Source organism: Phoenix dactylifera, chromosome 14 (assembly GCF_009389715.1).
Source record: "Phoenix dactylifera cultivar Barhee BC4 chromosome 14, palm_55x_up_171113_PBpolish2nd_filt_p, whole genome shotgun sequence".
Taxonomy (NCBI): Eukaryota; Viridiplantae; Streptophyta; class Magnoliopsida; order Arecales; family Arecaceae; genus Phoenix; species Phoenix dactylifera.
The window spans coordinates 5,455,173-5,475,432 of record NC_052405.1 but is presented as its reverse complement, the minus strand read 5'-3'; the positions used below and the strand labels follow the sequence as shown (position 1 = coordinate 5,475,432).

Genomic DNA, 20,260 nt, shown 5'->3' with positions numbered 1-20,260 from the left:
CTTTATACTAATGCACCAATTTTCATTCTACTCACACAAAGATAGGAAAGTTGTTTGTCTAGTGAAAGTGTCTTTCCTAACATAGATTATTTCTGAAATTATGCGAGTTGTTGATTCTATATCAAAGAAATTTCCTCTCTCCCTCTTGACTCCTTTCCAGCATAAATAATAAGCGAACGAACTAGGTTTTGACAATTCAATCATCTGCCAACTTCCATGTTTGACCGCAAAATTTTGTAAGTTGCACCAACTAACTTTTTTTGTATGGCAAGAAAATTGTTCATGTGCTTATAACTAGAGCCTCGGTAGCATTACTTGAAATATAACATAAAATACTGAAAGTCATTGTACCTAGCATCTACCGACCTCATGATCGGCTCCTATCCCCCTTTTGTGGAGTCCTTACTTAATCTTTGGTGTGGAGCTCATCCACAAGTTAAAAACGTTCATACCGTAACAACACGCCCCACAAGTTATACGGAGAAGAGAGACATGCACGCTATGAGAGGAGGAAGCAAACGTGTCGACTCTATTTATCACATAAAGCCTATTTAATCTCACCTTTTACAGGTAAGGAAAAACTAATCATGGACAACAAGATTGGCTGGATTACCGATCCATAATAACCATGGTTTTCCTCGTGCACTCTCTCCTGTTTGTTCCTGAATACTTATGATGCTTTTTTTAAGTGCATTGTGGATATCAAGCATGGACAACCAGATTAGTGGTCTATAACTTGGTAACTTGAATTCTATACAGGGTAAGGATTTAATAATATTATAAATATACTTTTTCTTGGTGCATTGTACAGTCCATATTCGAGCAACTATTTCGATATAAATTCAGTACCCATGGATCCAGCTAAATTGTCAAATCTTTAATTGGAATCGTTTAAGCATGATTCCACAAATGAAAATATACTAATACTAATTGCTTGAATTCCATAATATAATAGAGATACATAAAGTTACGATTCCGCATAATGATTTTGCTTCCACATATATAAGTCCTTTTCAAGCTTTACAGCTTCCATCTTCCCTTCCTTCCAAGATTGCAATGTACGTTTATATTTCACTGCTACAATGCATGAACATTTTGCAAGGTAATTACTCTTCCATACCATAAGCAAATCAGATAATATAAGCAACTGTATCTTTTTGTTTTCAGTTTTGGTAACAAATCGCCCTATCTTCTCCTTTGATATAGAAGAGCGACGAGCGATACGTACGCATTCCCCATTGTTTCCATAAGTCACCGTCTCACACTTAGTATAAATCATGCCTCCTCCCAATGCCATGGAGACCAAGAGAAACGAGGAGGAAGGCATGGCGTCAACAGCGCTACCCAGCTTCACCATCCTCTCTCTCCTCCTACTCGCAGCCTCTTCATGCATATCCGCCGGAACCCACGAAGCCTTCCTCCAATGCTTCCTTAAGAAGACCAACAGTAGTAGCTCAGCCTCCTCTTCACTCATCCACACTCCTGACACCCCATCCTTCTACTCCATCCACAACGCCACCGTCCGAAATTCGAGGTTCGCATCAACTTCCGGCGCTACGAAGCCGACCTTCGTCGTGACCCCGAAAACTGGCTCCGATGTCCAAGCTGCAGTCACCTGTGGCAAGGCCACCGGCCTTCACTTGAGGGTCCGGAGCGGCGGCCACGATTACGAGGCCCGGTCGTCTTACTCCAACGGCGACCCTTTCGTCATCGTCGACCTCGCCAACTTACGCTCCATCACGGTCGACGCGGCCGAAGGGACTGCATGGGTCGGCGCCGGCGCAACGGTCGGTGAGCTGTACTACAACATCAACGCCCAAACCAAGAAGGACACCGTCGCGTTCCCGGCGAGCCTCTGCGCGAGCGTCGGCGTCGGTGGGATAATTGGCGGCGGTGGGCTGAGCGCTATGAGCAGAAAGTTCGGTGCCGCGGCCGACAACGTCGTCGATGCCTCGATCGTAGATGTCAACGGCAGAATCTTGGATAGAGAATTAATGGGTGAGGATCTCTTCTGGGCCATAAGAGGAGGGAGTTCTGCCAGCTTCGGCGTCGTGCTGGCTTACAAGATCCGGTTAGTCTCCGTACCCCCCACGGTCACGGTGTTCAGGGTTAACAGAACCTTAGAACAAGATTTAAGTAATCTGGTGGAGAAATGGCAGAAAGTTTCGCATGATTCCAGTGACGACCTCTTCCTCAGAATCCTTACAATCGCCGTCGGGGCAGGTGCGAACAGAACGATCCTTGCCACTTTCGAGGGCATGCTCCTCGGCGGGCGCGATGAGTTCCTCTCCGCGCTGCAGAATAGCTACCCCGAGCTCGGCGTCGAGGCGAACGACCTCATCGAGTTGAAGTGGATAGAATCTACTCTCTTCTTTGCGGGCTATCCTACCACGGACACGAGCCTCTTATTGGACAGGAGGCCGTATAGAAACAGAACCTTCAAGGCCAAGTCTGACTTTCCAAGGGAGCCTATATCTGCTGATGCGTGGGATAAGATCTGGAAGTACTTATTAGATGCAGTAGACGAGAGTCTTCAGATTATTATCTCTCCATGGGGAGGGAAGTTTGAAGAGATACCTGAGGATGCCATTCCTTTCCCTCACAGGAAGGGAAATTTTATCAACCTTCAGTACTTCTTGTTCTGGCCTGACAGTCCGGACGAGGTCAATCAGAAGCATTTGGATTTCATGAGAGGTTTCTACGACTTCATGGCTCCATATGTTTCGAGCAACCCGAGAGCTACCTATTTCAACGTCAAGGATTTGGATCTAGGTACCAATAAAATAGGAAATACAACCTACTCTGATGCTACTGTATGGGGCAAGAATTATTTCCGCGGCAACTTTGAAAGGCTGGCACGCGTGAAGGCTCTAGTTGATCCGGACAACTACTTTTGGAATGAGCAAAGCATCCCTCCTTTTTCGGCATAGATTAATGGAACTCTTGTTTTGCAAAAAATAAATGCATTAGATTTTCTTTAAATGTATTCGATTATTTGCTTCTACCACTGCCTGAGTTTGCAATGACATGAATAAAAATACGTTATGATGGAAGATTTGAATTATTCAATGTGATTTGAAATATGTTATGATGGAAGATTTGAATCTTCAACGAAGAAGGGTTTTATTAATAAAAAAAGATAAATATTGTTGATTCTTAGACTAATCATGATATGACTACATTATTCTCTGTGATAGATTTTTCTATTGTTGGTTGTGCTAAGAAAAATTGCATTTTATGACCAGGATAAGTTGATTATTGATTAAACATGGTTTAATTTGTTAAGTATCCAAATAACAGGAACGGCATATTTAGCAGTGTATTTCAAGCGAAATATTAAATGAAACTCTTGTTTTGCAATTTATTTTATCATTAAAATGAACCCAAGGAAACTTTTTGTTTTTTTGGTTTTTGAAAAACAAAAACACATCATCATCATCATCATCATTATATTATATATATCTATATCTATATCTATTAAGTGGAAAGGAGAGAGAAAATTTGACCCATCTCCAAAATTCAGAAAATTAGAGAAAAATGTATAGAAAAATTGAGACATTTTTGGAAGTCATTTAAAAAAAAATTGTTAAATTGATCAATTTATGTTAAAATTGAATGGGAATTCATTTATGTTAAAATCATCATTAAGCACAAAAAAAAATTTATATTAAAATCGATCCATTTATGTAAAAATTGCTCGCACATTCTTTTATGTAAAAATTATATACGCACAAAGAAAAAATATTTTATGTTATTTTGTGATATTGTATGCACAAAAGAGTTCAACTTATAAAAAATAATTCACGTGCACACTCATAAAAAAAATTCACGTGCATGAACAAAGATTTGCATTCACGTAAAAAAAAAAGATTTTTAGTGGCACAAAATATTATCTAAATTAATTTATATTCAAATAAAAGCATACAAAAAGTTTCACTCAAAAAAAATTTATGCACAAATTTATTTAAAAAAATTTACATGCGCGAACAAAAATTTACATGCACACGCAAAGAAATGCATCCAAAGAAATTTAATCATACTAAAATTATATTTTTAGTGGTACAAAAAATACATGAACATAAAAAAAAAATTGCACGAATGCACAAAAACTCTCATAAGAAAATTCAATCATTCCACAATTAGATTTTAAGTGGAAAAAATATTAAATAAATTATAATACACAAGAAATCCATCCATAAAAAGATAATTGTCCATACGCACAAAGAAATTTAAAAAAGCCATTAACTAATTCCATGCATCTAGAAGAAAGAATTTTGACATATTTAAAACAACTTCAACTTGAATGGAACTCTTCCTAATTATTTTAGTAAAAAATTATTGATCATTTAGAGTTCACGTACAAAAAAAAAAAAGAAATTCAAAATATGTTTGAATCTCTATCTTTCTCTATATATTAAACCGATAGGAGAGAGAAAACTCGCCTCCTCTCTAAAATTTAGAAAAATTAGAAGGAAATCATAGAAAAACCATGAGGTATTATTCTTGTATATCTATTAAATCGAAAGGAGAGAGGAAACTCGACGCTTATCCAAAATTCTTAAAAACTTAAAAGAAATTTGTAGAACAATAAAGATATTTTTGGCAGTCACGCTAAATTAAAAAAAGAATTTTTCCATTAATGTTTATGCACAAAAAATAGTTCCATTGACCCACAAAAATGGAAAGTAATTTTACACATGTTTATGCACAAAAAAAATAATTCCATGCATGCACAAAAAAGAAATTAATAAAATTAGATATTCCATGCAAGCACAAAAAAGTAATTAAATTAAATTCAAATAAAATTAGATTTTCATGGTTGCAAAGAAATTCAGTCACTTCTATGCATGCACAAAAAAGGAGTTAATTAAATTAGATTCAAATAAAATTAGAGTTTTAGGCATGCAAGAAAATTCAATCATGCTAAAGTTGGGATTTTAGCATTTTACAAAATTCTTTACGAACAAAATATTCCATGCATGAAAAAAAACTAAATTTTGCACATGCTTATCTACAAAAAAGTAATTAAATTAAAATAAAATAAAATTAGATTGTTATGCATGTCTAGAAATTCAATTAATTCCATGTACGCATAAAAAAATCATATAAATAAAATACATTCAAATAAGATTAGATTTTTATTCATGTAAGGAAATTTAATCATGCTAAAACTAATTTTTTAGCATGCAATGAAATTCTTCATGTACAAATATTCACATATCAAAAAAAAATTAATAACGTGGACAAAAAAATATGGAATTCCATGCATGATCAGAAAAAGAAATTAAAGAATTTTACACACATTATGCGCAAAAAAAAGTAATTCCTTGCGTGCAGAAAAAATCAACTAAATTAGATATTCTAAGCATGCATCAAAAAGTAATTAAATTAGATTCAAATAAAATTAGTTTTTTCATGCATGCGAGAAAATTGAATCATACTAAAATCAAGTTTTTATTATGCACTATTTTTTACATACAAATATTTATGGATCAAAAAAATTTGAACGCATGCACAAAAATGGTACAAAATTCCATGCACAAACAAAAAGGAAATTAAGGAAAAAAAATCCTTCCACACACAAAAAAAATAATTAAATTAGGTATCCCATGCATGTACAAAAGAATAATTATTTTTGATTCAAATAAATTAGATTTTTATGCATACAAGGAAATTTATTTACTATGTACAAGTATTTATGCACAAATAAAAACTTGCATGCATGTACAAAAGACATAGTAATTTCAAGTGCCCACAAAAAAAGAAATTTACAAATTTTGCATACGTTTATGCATAAAAAGGTAATTCCATGCACACAAAAAAATTTAATTAAATTAGATATTTCGTGCATGGAAAAAGTAATTAAATTTATTCAAATAAAATAATATTTTTATGCATGCAAGAAAATTAAATCAATTTCATGCACAGATAAAAAAGAAATTAATTAAATTAGATTCAAATAAAATTATTTTTTTTTGCATGAAATAAAATTTAGTCATGCTAAAATTAGATTTTTAGCTTGCAACAAAATTCTTATACAAATATTTATGAACAAAAAAAAATTTGCATGTGTGTACAAAAAAATGCATGCAATGCCATGCACATATTACAAAATTAATTTACATAAAGTAATTCCATGCATGCAAATTAGATATTTCATGCATTCATGAAAAAAAGAAATTAAATTAGATGCTCTTATAGAATTTTTTTGTGTGTAGATTGACCCAAATCAAAATGAAAAAAATAAATAAATTAGATACTCTCATAGATTTAGCATTTAGTTGATTTCAATCCAATTTGAAGTCTTGCATTCACATCAGAATGATGATTTCAATTTCAGACTCTTACTTAGTTCCTTATTTAGTGCCAATATTGCTAGCTTATATCTTAATCTTAAATACGATAGGAGGCTTTTGATAATTGATCCAAATCTAGTTATCGCACTAATTTTGATGGAGGAGAGACAAAATCTTGGATGTTTTGTTACTTAAAGAGCAAAGCTTTAGAGTAGGCATAGAGGTGCTGAGTTATAGAACACTTTTGGGAAGAATGTATGCTTTGGCATAAAGATGGACATGAGTGTTGTGGTTGACCTAAGGGTTTGGGTTGCTAGCGGGCACTCGAGGGTGCCGCATATGTTTAGTTCGACAAAGTGCCAAGCAGAGGTTTAGAGGTGTATGTCTGAGTGAAGGACTCATGAGGAGTGGTCTTGGTGTGTGGCATGCCGAGATGCCGTACGGTTTCAGATTAGGAAAATACTCAACCCATAATAAATTATCTCCTAGCTATTTTGGGTATGTTAAGTTTTTGGGCCGAGCATCTTTAAATTTACAAGGCCTTAATTTGACAATTTCGAGAATGAAATTTTGTCTAAGGAGAGGAGAATACAAGAATTGGCCAATTGGGCCTGCTATGGACCGAAGATGGTAGGCTCAACCGCCTTTAGTTTAGGACTTAAAAATTAAAAAAATAAAAAAATAAAAAAAAAGAGGGGGGGTGGGGGACAAATAAGCCACCCAGTTTTAGATGTTCAAAAAAAAGCTCTGGTATTTCTTTGTTAAATCTTTGCCCCTGTTGTTTGATCTTGGTTTCAGTTTAGCTGTTCAATGAGGCTTGCTTATGGTCTACTGTCCAGTGGTTTATTGGTATAACTTAAAGTCTTTCAGGAGCCATTTTGTTGTCTCTGCGTTGTTAGAAACAAGATAACCACTAAACCTGATATTCTATAAAACAATTCTATGAAGAAGAAGGGGGCGCCTTTTCTATAAAATTGAATTATCAGGCTCTATGATGTGCCAGTTTCCACAAAACAGGCTGTATGAAAAGAAACCAAATTACAAGGATTACAGTCAGTATGGAACTATTTTACTAAAACCTGACAAGCAAACAACCCCTAAGAATCTGTTCTTTTTCAATTTGTATTGGAGGCTTTTGAATTATTCCATTAGAAGCAAGGGAATCTGAAGGGGTGCTCAATGCTTAGAACTTATGTATGAAGTGAAGCAAACCATGATAATGTCTGTTGCCAATACAAACAAATTCATAAATCAGGCTGACTTATTATAGCTGCACCTCATCTTTGTCTTTGTTAGCTAGAATGACATCTTGTCCATTTGTTTTCCATTTCAAATGTAAGTGATATATATTGGCCCCCTTTCCAGCTGTGCTGCGTGCTGCATGACTTCATTTGCTTTTGTGGAAGGCATGCATTAATTTCATTTCTGGTTCTATAAGTATTTAGAACCAGAAATAGTTAATTTCTGATCATTTCATTAACTCCATTTGCTTTTGTCTGGCATTCTACTGATCATTTTACTGTTGGGCGATCGACATTCATTTTAGGTCTTATATCTGAAGAATTTCCAGTAGTTCTGATTTCTGAAATAGTTAGTTGACAACAAATCAAAGAAATAGCAATTTTAGCTACCAAAAAGAAGTAGAAATTTTTGCTTTTACATGGACATGAAACAAAAATTTGGTGTTGAAGCAACTCATTAGTTTAGACCATACACATTCAAATATGCAACTATATAATCTCATGGCAATCTGAATTTTGGAAATTAATCATGTAAAACACTTATCTATGGTAGTCACATCATAATGTGAAATCAAGATGAGAAATTGCTAGACAGAATATTGTATTGAAGCATTTGGCAACAGATGTTCATCACATATGATCCATAACATATCTAAATCATAGGAATTTGTTAAGCAAGTCATAATTTGAAGTTCAGGTTTTTTTTTTTCTTAAGCAAAATGGATTCTATTGCAATTGAATTGTGCCTTTAACATATCATTAGCAAGATTTCTCAGATTAATTGTGTGTGTGTGTGTGTGAGAGAGAGAGAGAGAGTTGCAAACTTTACATTGAAGCATTTAAAATAAATATGGAAATAAATGCCTTGTCAGTTTGGTTCCAATTAGTAATTATTCAGCACATTGAGTCCTAGACAAGCTTCTCCTCCCCTCCTTGTTTGTTGCATTGCATGGCAGGGCACCTTCATGTGGTGTTCACATGGTGGGTGGATCCCCACTGTCCTTTCAATGATCAAACTGCCATTCAATCAACTCTCAACTAGATTTTAAATGCATGCATGATGTCTTGCTTCCTTGCTCTGCTCAAATTCCCTCATCAGGGGGTAGTTAGTCCAAACCTCTCAAAGCTTAGACTATGCGTGGTCCGCCATGCCGGCAGTCCCCACCTTGTCGATGGCGATGACCGCAAAGTCAGCAATCCAACCCCACACTCATGCGGGGTGTAATTGGGTCGGATTCATGCAAGATCCGAATCGGAACCCGATTATAGAATAGATCTCATATGAATTCAATTAGAGATTATCTTGCTCGTAAATGGGTCGGGTTATCGGGTTGTTGGGTGTCATCTTGCGCACCCGGTAAAGACCGGTGGAAGGGGTCAAGGAGTGGGGGGGACAGGGTTTCTTTCATTCATTCATTGAAATGGGGATGGAAAAGGAAACATTGGTGGTGTCGTGAACGAACTCCCCAAGATCTAGTTGGATGACGATCCTAAAACCATACTCACAAGAAACCTTGGTCGGCCGTTCTCTCTTTCGGTCGCATGTAATGGCTAGCACGTAACTTTTAAATAATATTACATATGCCATCAAAAACTTGGTGGTTTTGAGATGCCTACAAGTTTTACCAAGCTAATCTATTGACTAGATTTTATATATTGTTTTTGTCATTGTTCTCATCTATGCTATGTTTTGGGGTGTTTTATAATTTCCAAGACATGACGTCCCTACTGCTTTCATCGTTTGTGCTTTTAATGTTATTTTAAACTTTATAATTTACATTATAACACTGCTAGTCATGTGGATTTCTTTATCTTCTGTATGCTTGATAACAGATGTATTATAATAAGCTTATGTCATCATGACTTAGTTTTGCTCTAATGCCAATGAGGCATGGTGTGTCCATCACATCATCAATCCACCTTTCATCAAGCATCATTTTCCTCTACGTGGATGTATCTGAATCAGGAGATGACTTGAACTATTCATACATAAAAGCACTCAAAATATTCGATTTTTATTCTTGAATGTCTTGGATTGTAGATATGATCATGAACAATATCTCAACTGTTCTCATTTATTATGAAAACATCTTCCACCAGCCTGTGCTCTTCTAGTTTGAGAAGTGATTTCCATAATCAGATGTTAAATGAAGCCTTGGTTTCACATTTATTCAAACCAAGATTTCGATAAATGGGTTTGTCCCACAGAAATGATCATAACTTGAAATTATGAAGAACTGCTAATGATACTGAAAGTGGTTATCATGAAGCTTGTGCATTAAAAGATTTATTTAAATTCAAAAAATATCAATAGTATATGCTTTGTAATAGCAGTTTGTAATATATCTTATTGGCTTATAATGGTCATGAGGTGTTGCTCCGAATATGTTTGTATATAATGAAATAGCTTGCATAAAATGTTATGATTTTTTTAATTAATTTGTATACTAGTCATGACTCGTAACGGCCATTATAGTTATATGACGGTCATTAAAAGTCATGACGCAAACACGAAACTAATCAGTGCCCCTAAGAACTACATAAAGGTCATTATAAGCCATAATAAAAAACATACACTTAACACTAATCGATGCTTCTATTGTCTCCAATGTAATTTAGAAGAAGACTTAAGAACAGCATTGAGAGAGTGTCTAAACTAGATAATTCAGGCACAACTTACATAATGTAATATATGGCTTTCGGTAGGAAGCAATGTTGATGAGTGAAACCAGAGTATTTATTGATTACAGTCATTGTTAAGTAGTGGTTGCATCAAGTCTATGGAATGGGTTTCAACTTGTCCATTGAATTTGTCCAGATGATTGTCCTTTCCTCACGTCGGAGTATTCTTCGATGTCCCGATCACTGACTATTCCAAGGTTTTCGATCCATAAAAATAACCTTGGGGCAACGAATTTCAAGAGAAGTGGTCCAGCTAAGAATTAGCCGGATTAACCAAGACATCAGACCAGGCATAACATGAACTAGAAGACTGTTTGATAAATTGACAGCTTTTTTTTGGGTGTTAAGGTGTTCCAAGCAACCTGAAATAGTTAGGCTGAGAGGTTTTTCTTGTACAATCATCAACAATGGCAGTTTAGTGCATGTTTAGTGCAAATATCAGACTAGAATAACAATCTAATTGGTGTTTTAGGAAGTTTATTTCTCCTCTAAGGTATCCATTTTGTGTGGGAAGCACCTAGATGCTTAGTTTTTATGAAGTTCAGCATAAATTACTTTACCAAGCTTGTTCTAATTCTGGTCATAGAGGTTGTTGACAAAACAACTTTAAGAATCTAGATTTTGACAGATGACCACCTTTTGGATTGTCTAAGAAGCAATGTCACAGTTTTACATGAGTTAATTACAAGGTTTGTTCGTCCACGGAGCATGCCTCATTTGACCAAGTCAGGGTTTCAGCTTAGCAATAAGAACATCCAAGTCTTGGGTCTTATTCTGAGTTGATTTCTTCTCCTCCCTTGTCAAAACAAAATCTAGTGCAAATATTCTTGGCCAAGATGGGTGCTTGTCAAGGGACCCAGATTCCTTTGACTAGCTCCCCTTATTTTCTCAGCTGGCCCCAAAGGCTCAAAGCATCTCTTTCAGCAAACCACATGGACAAATGCCTCCCCCTTTCTTGCTATGCTTTCCTTCCTCTCTTTTTACATCATTGGATCTTCTTTATTGCTTACAAAACACCATTTGCATTTTAGAACCATTAGGCCTCTGCACTGAAGCACCCACTGCAGCTATCTTCATTTATATTATGGGTAATTAGGCCTTGGTAAAATAATAAACCTCAGAATTACACAATGAAGGATAATTAGAAATAAACAAAACACAGAGTTTCATTAAGGAAAACATCTCTTCCACATTAGCAACAAGCTCTGATGATCCACAAAGATCTCTTGTATCTAAGTTGTTCATAAAGAAAACTTACAAGAGATGAAGAGACTAGAATTCCTAGAGTCAAAAGCTTATGGTTATTCATGGAGGATCTCCGATTAAGGGGGAAAAAAGAGAGAGGAAAAATAGGAGGCTTTTAGTTTTGATACAGCGAAGCAAAAGAGCTCTAAGCTTTCTTCCTTATGGAAGTGATCAACTGTTGCTGCAGCTAGTTGCATCTCCACTGCTTGATCCATCAGAAGGCTCGGTGACACAGCTTGATTCTGATGAAGAGGCTGAGGAAGGCCGTTGATCTCTCTGTTGCAGCCCCATGAAATCAACGAACCCAATGCTACCATTTCTACTTTGGCTCTCTTCGTGGCATTCTTCGACATCAACATCCATCTTGGTAGCTCTTTTCTTCTTAAAAATACGACAGAGCACCCAATCTTTTGTAGGAACCATGGAACTCTGCATAAAAGCATTGCAGAATTTAGTAAGATTTTAGAACCGTTTACTTATCTCCACTTGCGGTTCTATTAAATTTTTTTTCTTCTTCTCACTTCTTAGAGACTCGTAGTTTTGTATCAGCATCTTTCATGAGGCTAGGAAACTGATAGAAAACAAGTAATTGATGAAATACTCAAACTACTTGATTGAAACTACTATTATGATTTTGTTGACAACCTAACAGGAACTTTTTAGCTAGACACAATTCAAAAAAGGAGATGAGAGGGCTCACTTAGCTGACAGAAATGTTCAAAAGGATTGGCAAAAAAGAAGCTGCTTGCTTAGCAGATATCAATTTGAGGGAGAGGGTGATAGCGAGTACAAGTAAAGTTTTCTTTCAAATTGAAGAAGAGGAAGGAGGAAAGGACTGAAAGCTCACAAGGGTTGAGTTCTTTCTTTGGGGAAAGACACAGGCTCTAGTCTCAGCGCCGGCGAGGCGATACTCATGCATGATCCAATCAGTCCTGGACCCTCTTGGAGGCTTCCCATGATAAAAGACCAGCACCTTCTTCATCCCCACCACCTGGTTGCTGCTCGAAGCTACGATCGCCTTGTCCTTCCCTGTTGCCTTCCAGTAACCGCAGCCGGTTGCCCGGTTCGATCGATTACCATTCCGATACTTGGCTTCTCTAAGGTGGAAAAAATACCGCTCTTGCTTACACGCACCTAAACAACAGGAAGGAGAGAAGGAAGAAGAAAAACACAACCATCTTCAAGCTCAACCCAATAATGTAATCATCTTCATCATCATTACATTCAGAGTGCTAAAGTAGAAAAAGCTGCATGCTAAAAATCTAGCTAAAATGATTCTGCAAAGACTTCCACTTTGCAAATTATGGCTGCCATCATGTCTATGATGAGAAAGTTGAGCTGGTTTTTTACAAACATTTCATGCATTAAAAATTAGTACTACTAACCAGGAAAGTCCCAAGGATTGTATTTGCCGAGATCGATCTCGGGGATGATGGAAGCCGGCAATGGACAGGAGAAGACCTTCCTCTTAAGGTACTGCACAACAAGCTCTTCATCAGTGGGGTGGAATCTGAATCCAGGGGGCAGCCTGAGCACTCCTTGCCTCATAAAACTTGGCTTGTCCATGACCAAAAGGAACCCCCTCACACCTCTTGCGTCACTTTGAAGCTAGAAGCAGTACCAAACACTTCGAGTCCAATTCCAGATGGGTTTGTAAGCTAATAGCACCCATGTTCCATTTTTTTTTCTCTCAAATCCAAGGAAGAGAGAGGAAGCAAGAGGGGGCGAGAGAGAGAGGGAGGGAGGGAGGAAGGAGGAGGAGGACAAAGGAGAGGAGGAGGAGAAGCAGGAGGAGGAGGTGAGTTTGTATATGAGAAAAGCGAGGGGCAGCTTTATAGTAAGGTTGCGGGGAGAAGGCGACGACCGCTGTGGCGTGAACCAGACTCGAACCCTTTGACGCATTTTAACAAATGTGTGGCGACATGGATTTTAGAGGAAAACAAAAATATATATTTTTTTATTGAAAAGGACAGAAGGAGGACTTTTCTGAATCGATTATCTTCCAGTTGACTTAAATACCCTTATCCTTTTGTCGTATCTGCGGAGAAGATACGCCAGCTGCTCGCCGATTAGGAGGGTCGTTTTGGTCATTTTGCCGCGGAGTGGCTCCGCCGTATGGAATAGGGGAAGCTTACGTCATGCTTACAGCTGGAGAGCATCAACGGCTCCCGTGGACTAGTAAGATGACTAAAATACCCTTCACGTTCATAACTTATTACATCAAGCGACCTTTTCTTAACTATTTATGACTACATTATTATATAGCCTTCCATCTTTAACATGACTCTTCAAAAAAAACAAAAATCCACACAGCTGAATCGAAGCCGCTCAGTTTAGTTTATTTTTGCCAATTATCAACTCAGCTATTTTTTGTGATAGTTTAGTAATTACGTTCAAAAAGCGATCACTGCACACCAAATGATTACTTTTTAGGATGAGATTTATTATTTGCTTGCTTATTTTTTCATCTTGTTCTGCACTAAGTTAAATCGAATTGCATGTAAAAAGCAATGGTGGATAGATTTTGTAGCCAACATAAAATTTCTGCATACAAGTTTGAAAGATAAAATTACTAGGACGGTGATATATGATAGCTTGATCTCTTTCTAATGAGGATCTCTCCAGTCTTAACCAAGCATGATCAGGAGATCTTTAAAAAAAAAAAAAAAAAAAGAGCTTTTTCTTTTTACTGAATTCCTTCAATTTTTTCCATTATGAGATAAGGCTAATATGGTAATCTTATGAGTCATAGTGGGTTAGGGAATCCAATTTGCATAGAGACACGGTTGTGGACCAAGTTGCTTCCAGAACAACAGACAGGAGGATATATATATATATATATATACACACACACAAAAGAAGAAAAGATAAGGCATATTGAGAATTTTAAAAGATAAGAATTATCCTTGAGGAGTTTTGGAAGTTAAAGAAGCATTAGAATAACAAGAAGCTAAGATTGAAACTTTCCTACAGGATAAAGGGGACAAGTTTTCCTTTATATATATATATATATTTCCTGCATATTATTGGGTGACAAAATTGATGAGGGGAAAGTACTGGCTTGTTAGAAAAATTGTGACACCAACTCTGCCAAGGATATTGTAGGTTGCAATCAGAGCCTCTATCAACTTATGGTAGCTTGTATGTAACCATCATAATTTGTCTATAGAAATAGAAAAAAAAAATAAAGAGACCATGGGGGCTGTTGGTGTCTATGCATGAATAGTATTTCCAAAGATGTCATGAGAAAATTAAATGTAGTAGACGATGCTCCAGTTGTCCAAGCTATGGTTACTAGTAATTTCAAAGTAAAACTTAAGAATTCAGACAACAGATGGTGAACAGTAAAAAAAGCGACCTAATCTATAGCTTGGGTGTATTTTTTTTTTTAAGTTTTTATGGTAGTGCTCACATGAGATTTATGTGAGCGATGTTGATATACCAAAAAAAAAAAAAAAAACCAGAGGTGGTAATGGGAATACAGTGTAGCCTCGTGAGGAACGTGGACGGGCTTTCGTTGCCGTAGGGAGAGGGGAAAAGTGGATTTTTATATAAATAGATACGAGAATAAGAGGTAAAAAGGCAGGAAAGAGATGTCATATTCCACTTGCAGTGTGGAAACATCTCAAGCCGGAATGCGGCTGGGTTTTATTGTAAGATATTTTGTCTGCTTTCGCTCATTAGGTTTTTATTCCATCTCAATTCTTGCCTCTGAAGTTGGTGTCTTTGTAGGTGCCGTTTTGGTTTTATAATTCTTTTTTCTGGTCAAAAGAGGTTTGCGTGTTGGGATTAGAAGAGGGTTTGTAGGAGTAAGAGGAGACGTCAAAAGGTACAATTATTGTGCTTGGATATTTTTTTTTTAAAAAAAAAGAAAAATTCTTGCTTGTTTTGTTTGGACTTGGCTTTGTTTATTTATTGGCTTCAGCGGTTCGAATTGATTGAGTGGAAGAACCAAAAAGGCCATTTGCCCCCCTCCCCCATTCTAAACTTCTGAGGGGATGGCTTGCACATGGTTGTGCCATTCATGGACCACACATAATGACACAGGCATAAGAAAAAAAAGTATGAGGTGGATATTCTATTTTATCATGTTAAAAAATCTAAAAATCAAAAACTTTTTTTACCTAGCAAGTTGTCAGTCTTGTGATTAAAAAAAAAAAAAATCTTCTTGTTGTTTTCATTTTCAGTATGTAATTTTTACTTGTATATATTATATGATCAGGTGATAAACATTTGCATATCAGCAAGCTACAAATTTTGAAATACAAAACTAAGTTATTCGGACTACCTAATAGTACTCTTCATATTGATGTCAACTGCATTTTGGTCTGGAAGCACTATAAGGAGGCAACGCATTTAAAATGATATTCCAATACGTCCTTTGTTTTGAGAAATTATGCACCAATATTTGTCAATGCCATATCTTTTAATCATTTACGACTTTCGCCCATGATCTGATGTAATTCACTAACCGTTTTTAGTTTGACTAAAAATTTAATGAATTTACTATTTCATTATCAAAAAGAAAAAAAATCAAACATTTACAGATATCGAAATTTCGGGTGTTGCTGGTAGGTTTTTCAGAATTGCAAGCTCATCAATCTATTTTTGTTGGAGTCAAAAGCCATTAGTTAAACGAAATTGGCATTCTAGACATAGTTGAAGCAACCAAACAATGTGAGAATAAAAGGTGTCCTTAATTGTTTCAAGATTGAAACATTGATAAAATTACAGCCCAATCATGGTTTATTAGAGCTCTCAAGTCTCAATCATACTCTGTTTTTAGTTGGTTCCATCATGTGAAATGGGCTTGGGTCTTACTCGTGCACCACTTAACTTTTTCCTCCTTGGCAGCCCTTTGTGGAAGTATCTACGCATCAAGGTGTGTCCCAGTCCCACTTGTGTGTGTGTGTGTGTGGCTTTGAAAGGGTGGATTCTAAATGTTGTGGTTCATATCATTGGGGGATGTTGGAAGAATCCTTGAACCTCATCCTTGGAAGGAACACGCTTTGAAACTCTCTTTTCCGAGAAGAAAAATAATATCAAAAAGTTAGTGGAGAGAAAAGAATTTTTCTGATGGTGATGGGCATCCCAAGTTGGGAGCAAATGCCCCCCCTGTTTCCTTTTCTCCTAAGTTTGATCGAGTTAAGCAAAGATTAACACAACGTGAATCATGTATTCATGATAAGTTATCACATTGCATTACTTTTAAGGAACAATAAATTTTTTTATATTTTGAAAGAAACTAAGCCCCTGTTTGGGAGAGCTGTTAGTAGTAGAACTTTTGGAAGTAAAGCTGTTTGAAGCAGAGCGTTTATAAAAAGCTGTTTGCTGTTTGATAACTACATTTCTAAAGTGCTCTGGCACTTTAACATGTATTTGGTAAACAAACTGCGAAAGTACTTTTGTATGACAAAATGACCATAAAGGACATTACCAGTCTTATATAATAGAGCATAATAAAATAAAATATGTATTAATACATAAATATATAATATAGTATAATATTAATGTAATGTAATATAATATTATTATAATATAGTACTATAACATTATGTATTATAGAATAATAATTTAATATAATATTAAATTATTTAACATAATATATCAATGTATTATGATATAATATAATATTATATTATATTTATAGTATAATACAATAATAAATATATAAAATATTATAATTATTAGTATAAATTAATTTTTCATCATTCTAATGATCATTTATCTCTCAATAGGATCTGTTACGGGGGAACTAAGCCGCCATGCTCCACGTGACCGGCACGCGCGCCCATGAAGACTACGGCTGTCCTTTGATCCAGCAATCCGACCCCGAGTCGGACATCTTCGGCTCCACAGCCCGACCTCGAGTCGGCTGCCCTTCGATCCAGCAGTCCGGCCCCGAGTCGGACATCTTCGGCTTCGCGGCCCGACCCCGAGTCGGCTGCCCCTTAATCTAGCAATCCGACCCCAAGTCGGATATCCTCAGCACCGCAGCCCGACCCCGGGTCGGCTGCCCCCTGATCCAGCACTCCGACCCCGAGTCGGAGATCTCTTGATAACGACAGGCTGCTTCCCAGAGGCACGCCGAGGCCTCCTGCTCCACTACTCCCTGCAACGGCTGTATCCGATGCTGTTCCACGATCTCCTGTATCAGCCGTACAAAGCGGAACTCCACTACGCCCTGTCATGGCCGTACCCAGCGCTGCTCCACGACGCCCTGTAACGGCCATGTCAGTGGCCACTCCGCCGCGCCCACGATGACAAACCCCCCTCAGAGACCCCCCAGCCAGGTATATATGCGGCTGGGGGGAGAAGGGGGGGTAAGCAATATCTTCCAGAGCACTCTCTTGCTTGCGATTATTATCTCTCCTTCTCCTCCAATCTCCTCTGACTTGATCGTCGGAGGGCCTCCACTACCCCAGTGGTGGTGCGAGGCTTGCTCGCAGGTTTCCCGGTGGAAGGTGAAGCGTAACCAACACCAACCAAGACAACTCAGACGGAACCCCGTTCACACCGCTGTGTCAATCGTTCTCGGTTTGGACCACCAGCAACAGGATCCATCTTCAATTTGTTTTAAATTTTTGGAAGAGGTTTTCAACAATTTTCATTCTCTCCTATTATTTATGACGCTCCCTAGCTTGTCCACCGTTCTCTTCTTTCTTCACTCTTCGTTGGCATCATCATTTCCTTATCAAAAAATAAGACTGACATTAAAAAAGTGGACGAATGTGAACACAAACCAATGACCCTCCAAGAGGCGTGGCAAATGACACAGTAATAATTAAAGAGAAAATGACCTTTGAGGTCTTCCTCCATGAGGGTGGTGTGCTTTCTCAATGCTTTTGGAGCGGAATGACCAGGCATACGATATTTTCTTGCAAATGAAGCAACACCTGAAATTACAAGCTTATTAGGCCATGCATATATCTTAGGGGACCCATGGATTAATTCTAATGGTGAGTTATCTGATAATTTTGGCCTATCTCCTAGCAAGTGGTATGTCGGTGGGTGATCGACGCATTGGAAGGGTCACGATTTTATATTTTTCGAGCGAAGATGGGCGGCATTATTTTAATGTTCTTAGGGATGAGATCTAATGAGAAATGTTTCAATTAATATGCGTTCTCTTAGTTATTTTCTCGGGGTTTTGGAGAATAGGGGTGATGTCAGTGGAGACAGTTCATAGAGTGATATGAACTCAATTGTTTGCTATTCTGGTGCAGCTCGAAAGCAGCTAGCGCATCTCATGAGCGTGAGGTGGTTGCCTCACTGAACATAATGGCTTGATGCAGTAGGTTTGTGGAGATGGAAATGTTTCGAACCAAAAGTGTTTTTCTCAAAGTAAATTTCGATGGTAGTCGGTCAGTGGATGGTGTGACTGGAGGGGTTAGATTTGTAATTAGGCACCACCTTGGTAGGATGATAGCAGCAGGAGGGCGGTGCACGCCGGGTCCACAGTGGTCAGGGTAGAGCTGCAGGCAGCGTGAGAGGGTATATCCTATGCGTGGCAGGTACTTGGTGTGGAGCAGGTATGTCTCGAGAGAGATTCTTCTGTAGTTATCGACTGGCTCCGAGGGGCGGATCGGTTTGGGGATGGTCATCCCCTCATTCGGAAGACCCATAGGATGGCGCGGTTGATGGGTGATGTTCAGGAAGGCGAACAGAGCTGCAGACTGGATCGCCTCCTTTGTTGTCCGGTATTCCAGAGATTTTCTTTGGACGTCTGTATCAGACATTCATCCCTCTTTGTATCTTTTACTTTTCCGCGATTTGGCAGGTTGCACTCACGTTAGAGTTATATAAAATGAGCAGCCGCTCTTGACAAAAAAAAAAACCAAAAGTGCTTCTCTCAAAGGAAAAAAAAAAGTGAGGCTAACCCCTTAACCATCAATCTTAGTCATTCTTTAATTTTTTGCAAAATTGGATATTATTATATTATTTTTGAATAAATACAATCATGAGAATCGATAAAACGTTCAACAATTAAGTGAGAGCCATGGAAGTAGAAGTCCATAAAAGTTAACTAATTTATGTCATTGGTCTAGGCTATAGAAGGGGCTCGGGCTCAAGTATACAACAGAAACGGGGTTGAATCTTTCACGGGAAAGAAGGATTCACCTTCCTTTGCATGAATCCACCATTGGATCGCAAAATGGTTGCTTCGATATCCATGCAGGCTGGCGAATGAATAGATTCAGAGTGCTTTGACATTTGTACAGAGTGCGACCCAATAGGCAATGCTGCAAGAGAAGATCAATTATTCTTTTGTGCTAAAGATACAATCCGAACCCTTATGATGGAGCCTAAAACATAATAAATTGGAGCTAGGCGAATAAAAAAGTCTAGATCCAACCATGGCCCACTAGAATCTCAGGCTCAGGCCATAGTTGGGCCTTTCAATTCTGAGCCTGTTTTGAGTAGGACAGCCAAGGAAATCAGATTCAGACTGGTATTAAAGCTTGGAAATTGCCTAACCTGGCCTAAGTTGACAATGTTATGTCACTTTCTCTGTGATTGAAGGTATAATGCAGCCATCTCTCTCTCTTATGCAGGTTAATTAAGACTTCTCAAGTCTCTCTCTCTCTTTCTGTCTCTCTCTGAGCCCTTCCTTTTATTACGGAGAAGGCAACTCCTACCAACTTTACCAGCTATGCATTGGCACCTTCTTTCCAGTGATTTAATCTAAAGAGCTTCCGGGACTAGAGAGTGGAAGAGGAAGATTAGGAAAAGCACTGGAAGAGGAATTAATATGGACATGAAGAGCATGAATATTATGACAATGGTAACAAAAAC

General features: G+C 37.6%; 2 protein-coding genes across 2 annotated transcripts; one reads left to right on the top strand and one right to left on the bottom strand.

The window, feature by feature from the left end:
• Window positions 1–1,295: 1,295 nt before the first annotated feature.
• On the top strand, window positions 1,296–2,999 carry LOC103708128 (berberine bridge enzyme-like 26). The gene has a single exon (XM_008792906.2). It carries the CDS (start codon window positions 1,296–1,298, stop codon window positions 2,928–2,930), a length of 1,635 nt encoding a protein of 544 aa, XP_008791128.2. The 3' UTR covers window positions 2,931–2,999.
• An 8,358-nt stretch (window positions 3,000–11,357) lies between these two features.
• On the bottom strand, window positions 11,358–13,277 carry LOC103708093 (NAC domain-containing protein 83-like). The gene is made up of 3 exons (XM_008792871.3): window positions 12,850–13,277; window positions 12,312–12,598; window positions 11,358–11,893 (listed from the first exon to the last, which is right to left on the bottom strand). The coding sequence occupies exons 1-3, from the start codon at window positions 13,028–13,030 to the stop codon at window positions 11,636–11,638; spliced, it is 726 nt and encodes a 241-aa protein (XP_008791093.1). The 5' UTR covers window positions 13,031–13,277; the 3' UTR covers window positions 11,358–11,635.
• Between the last annotated feature and the right edge of the window lie 6,983 nt (window positions 13,278–20,260).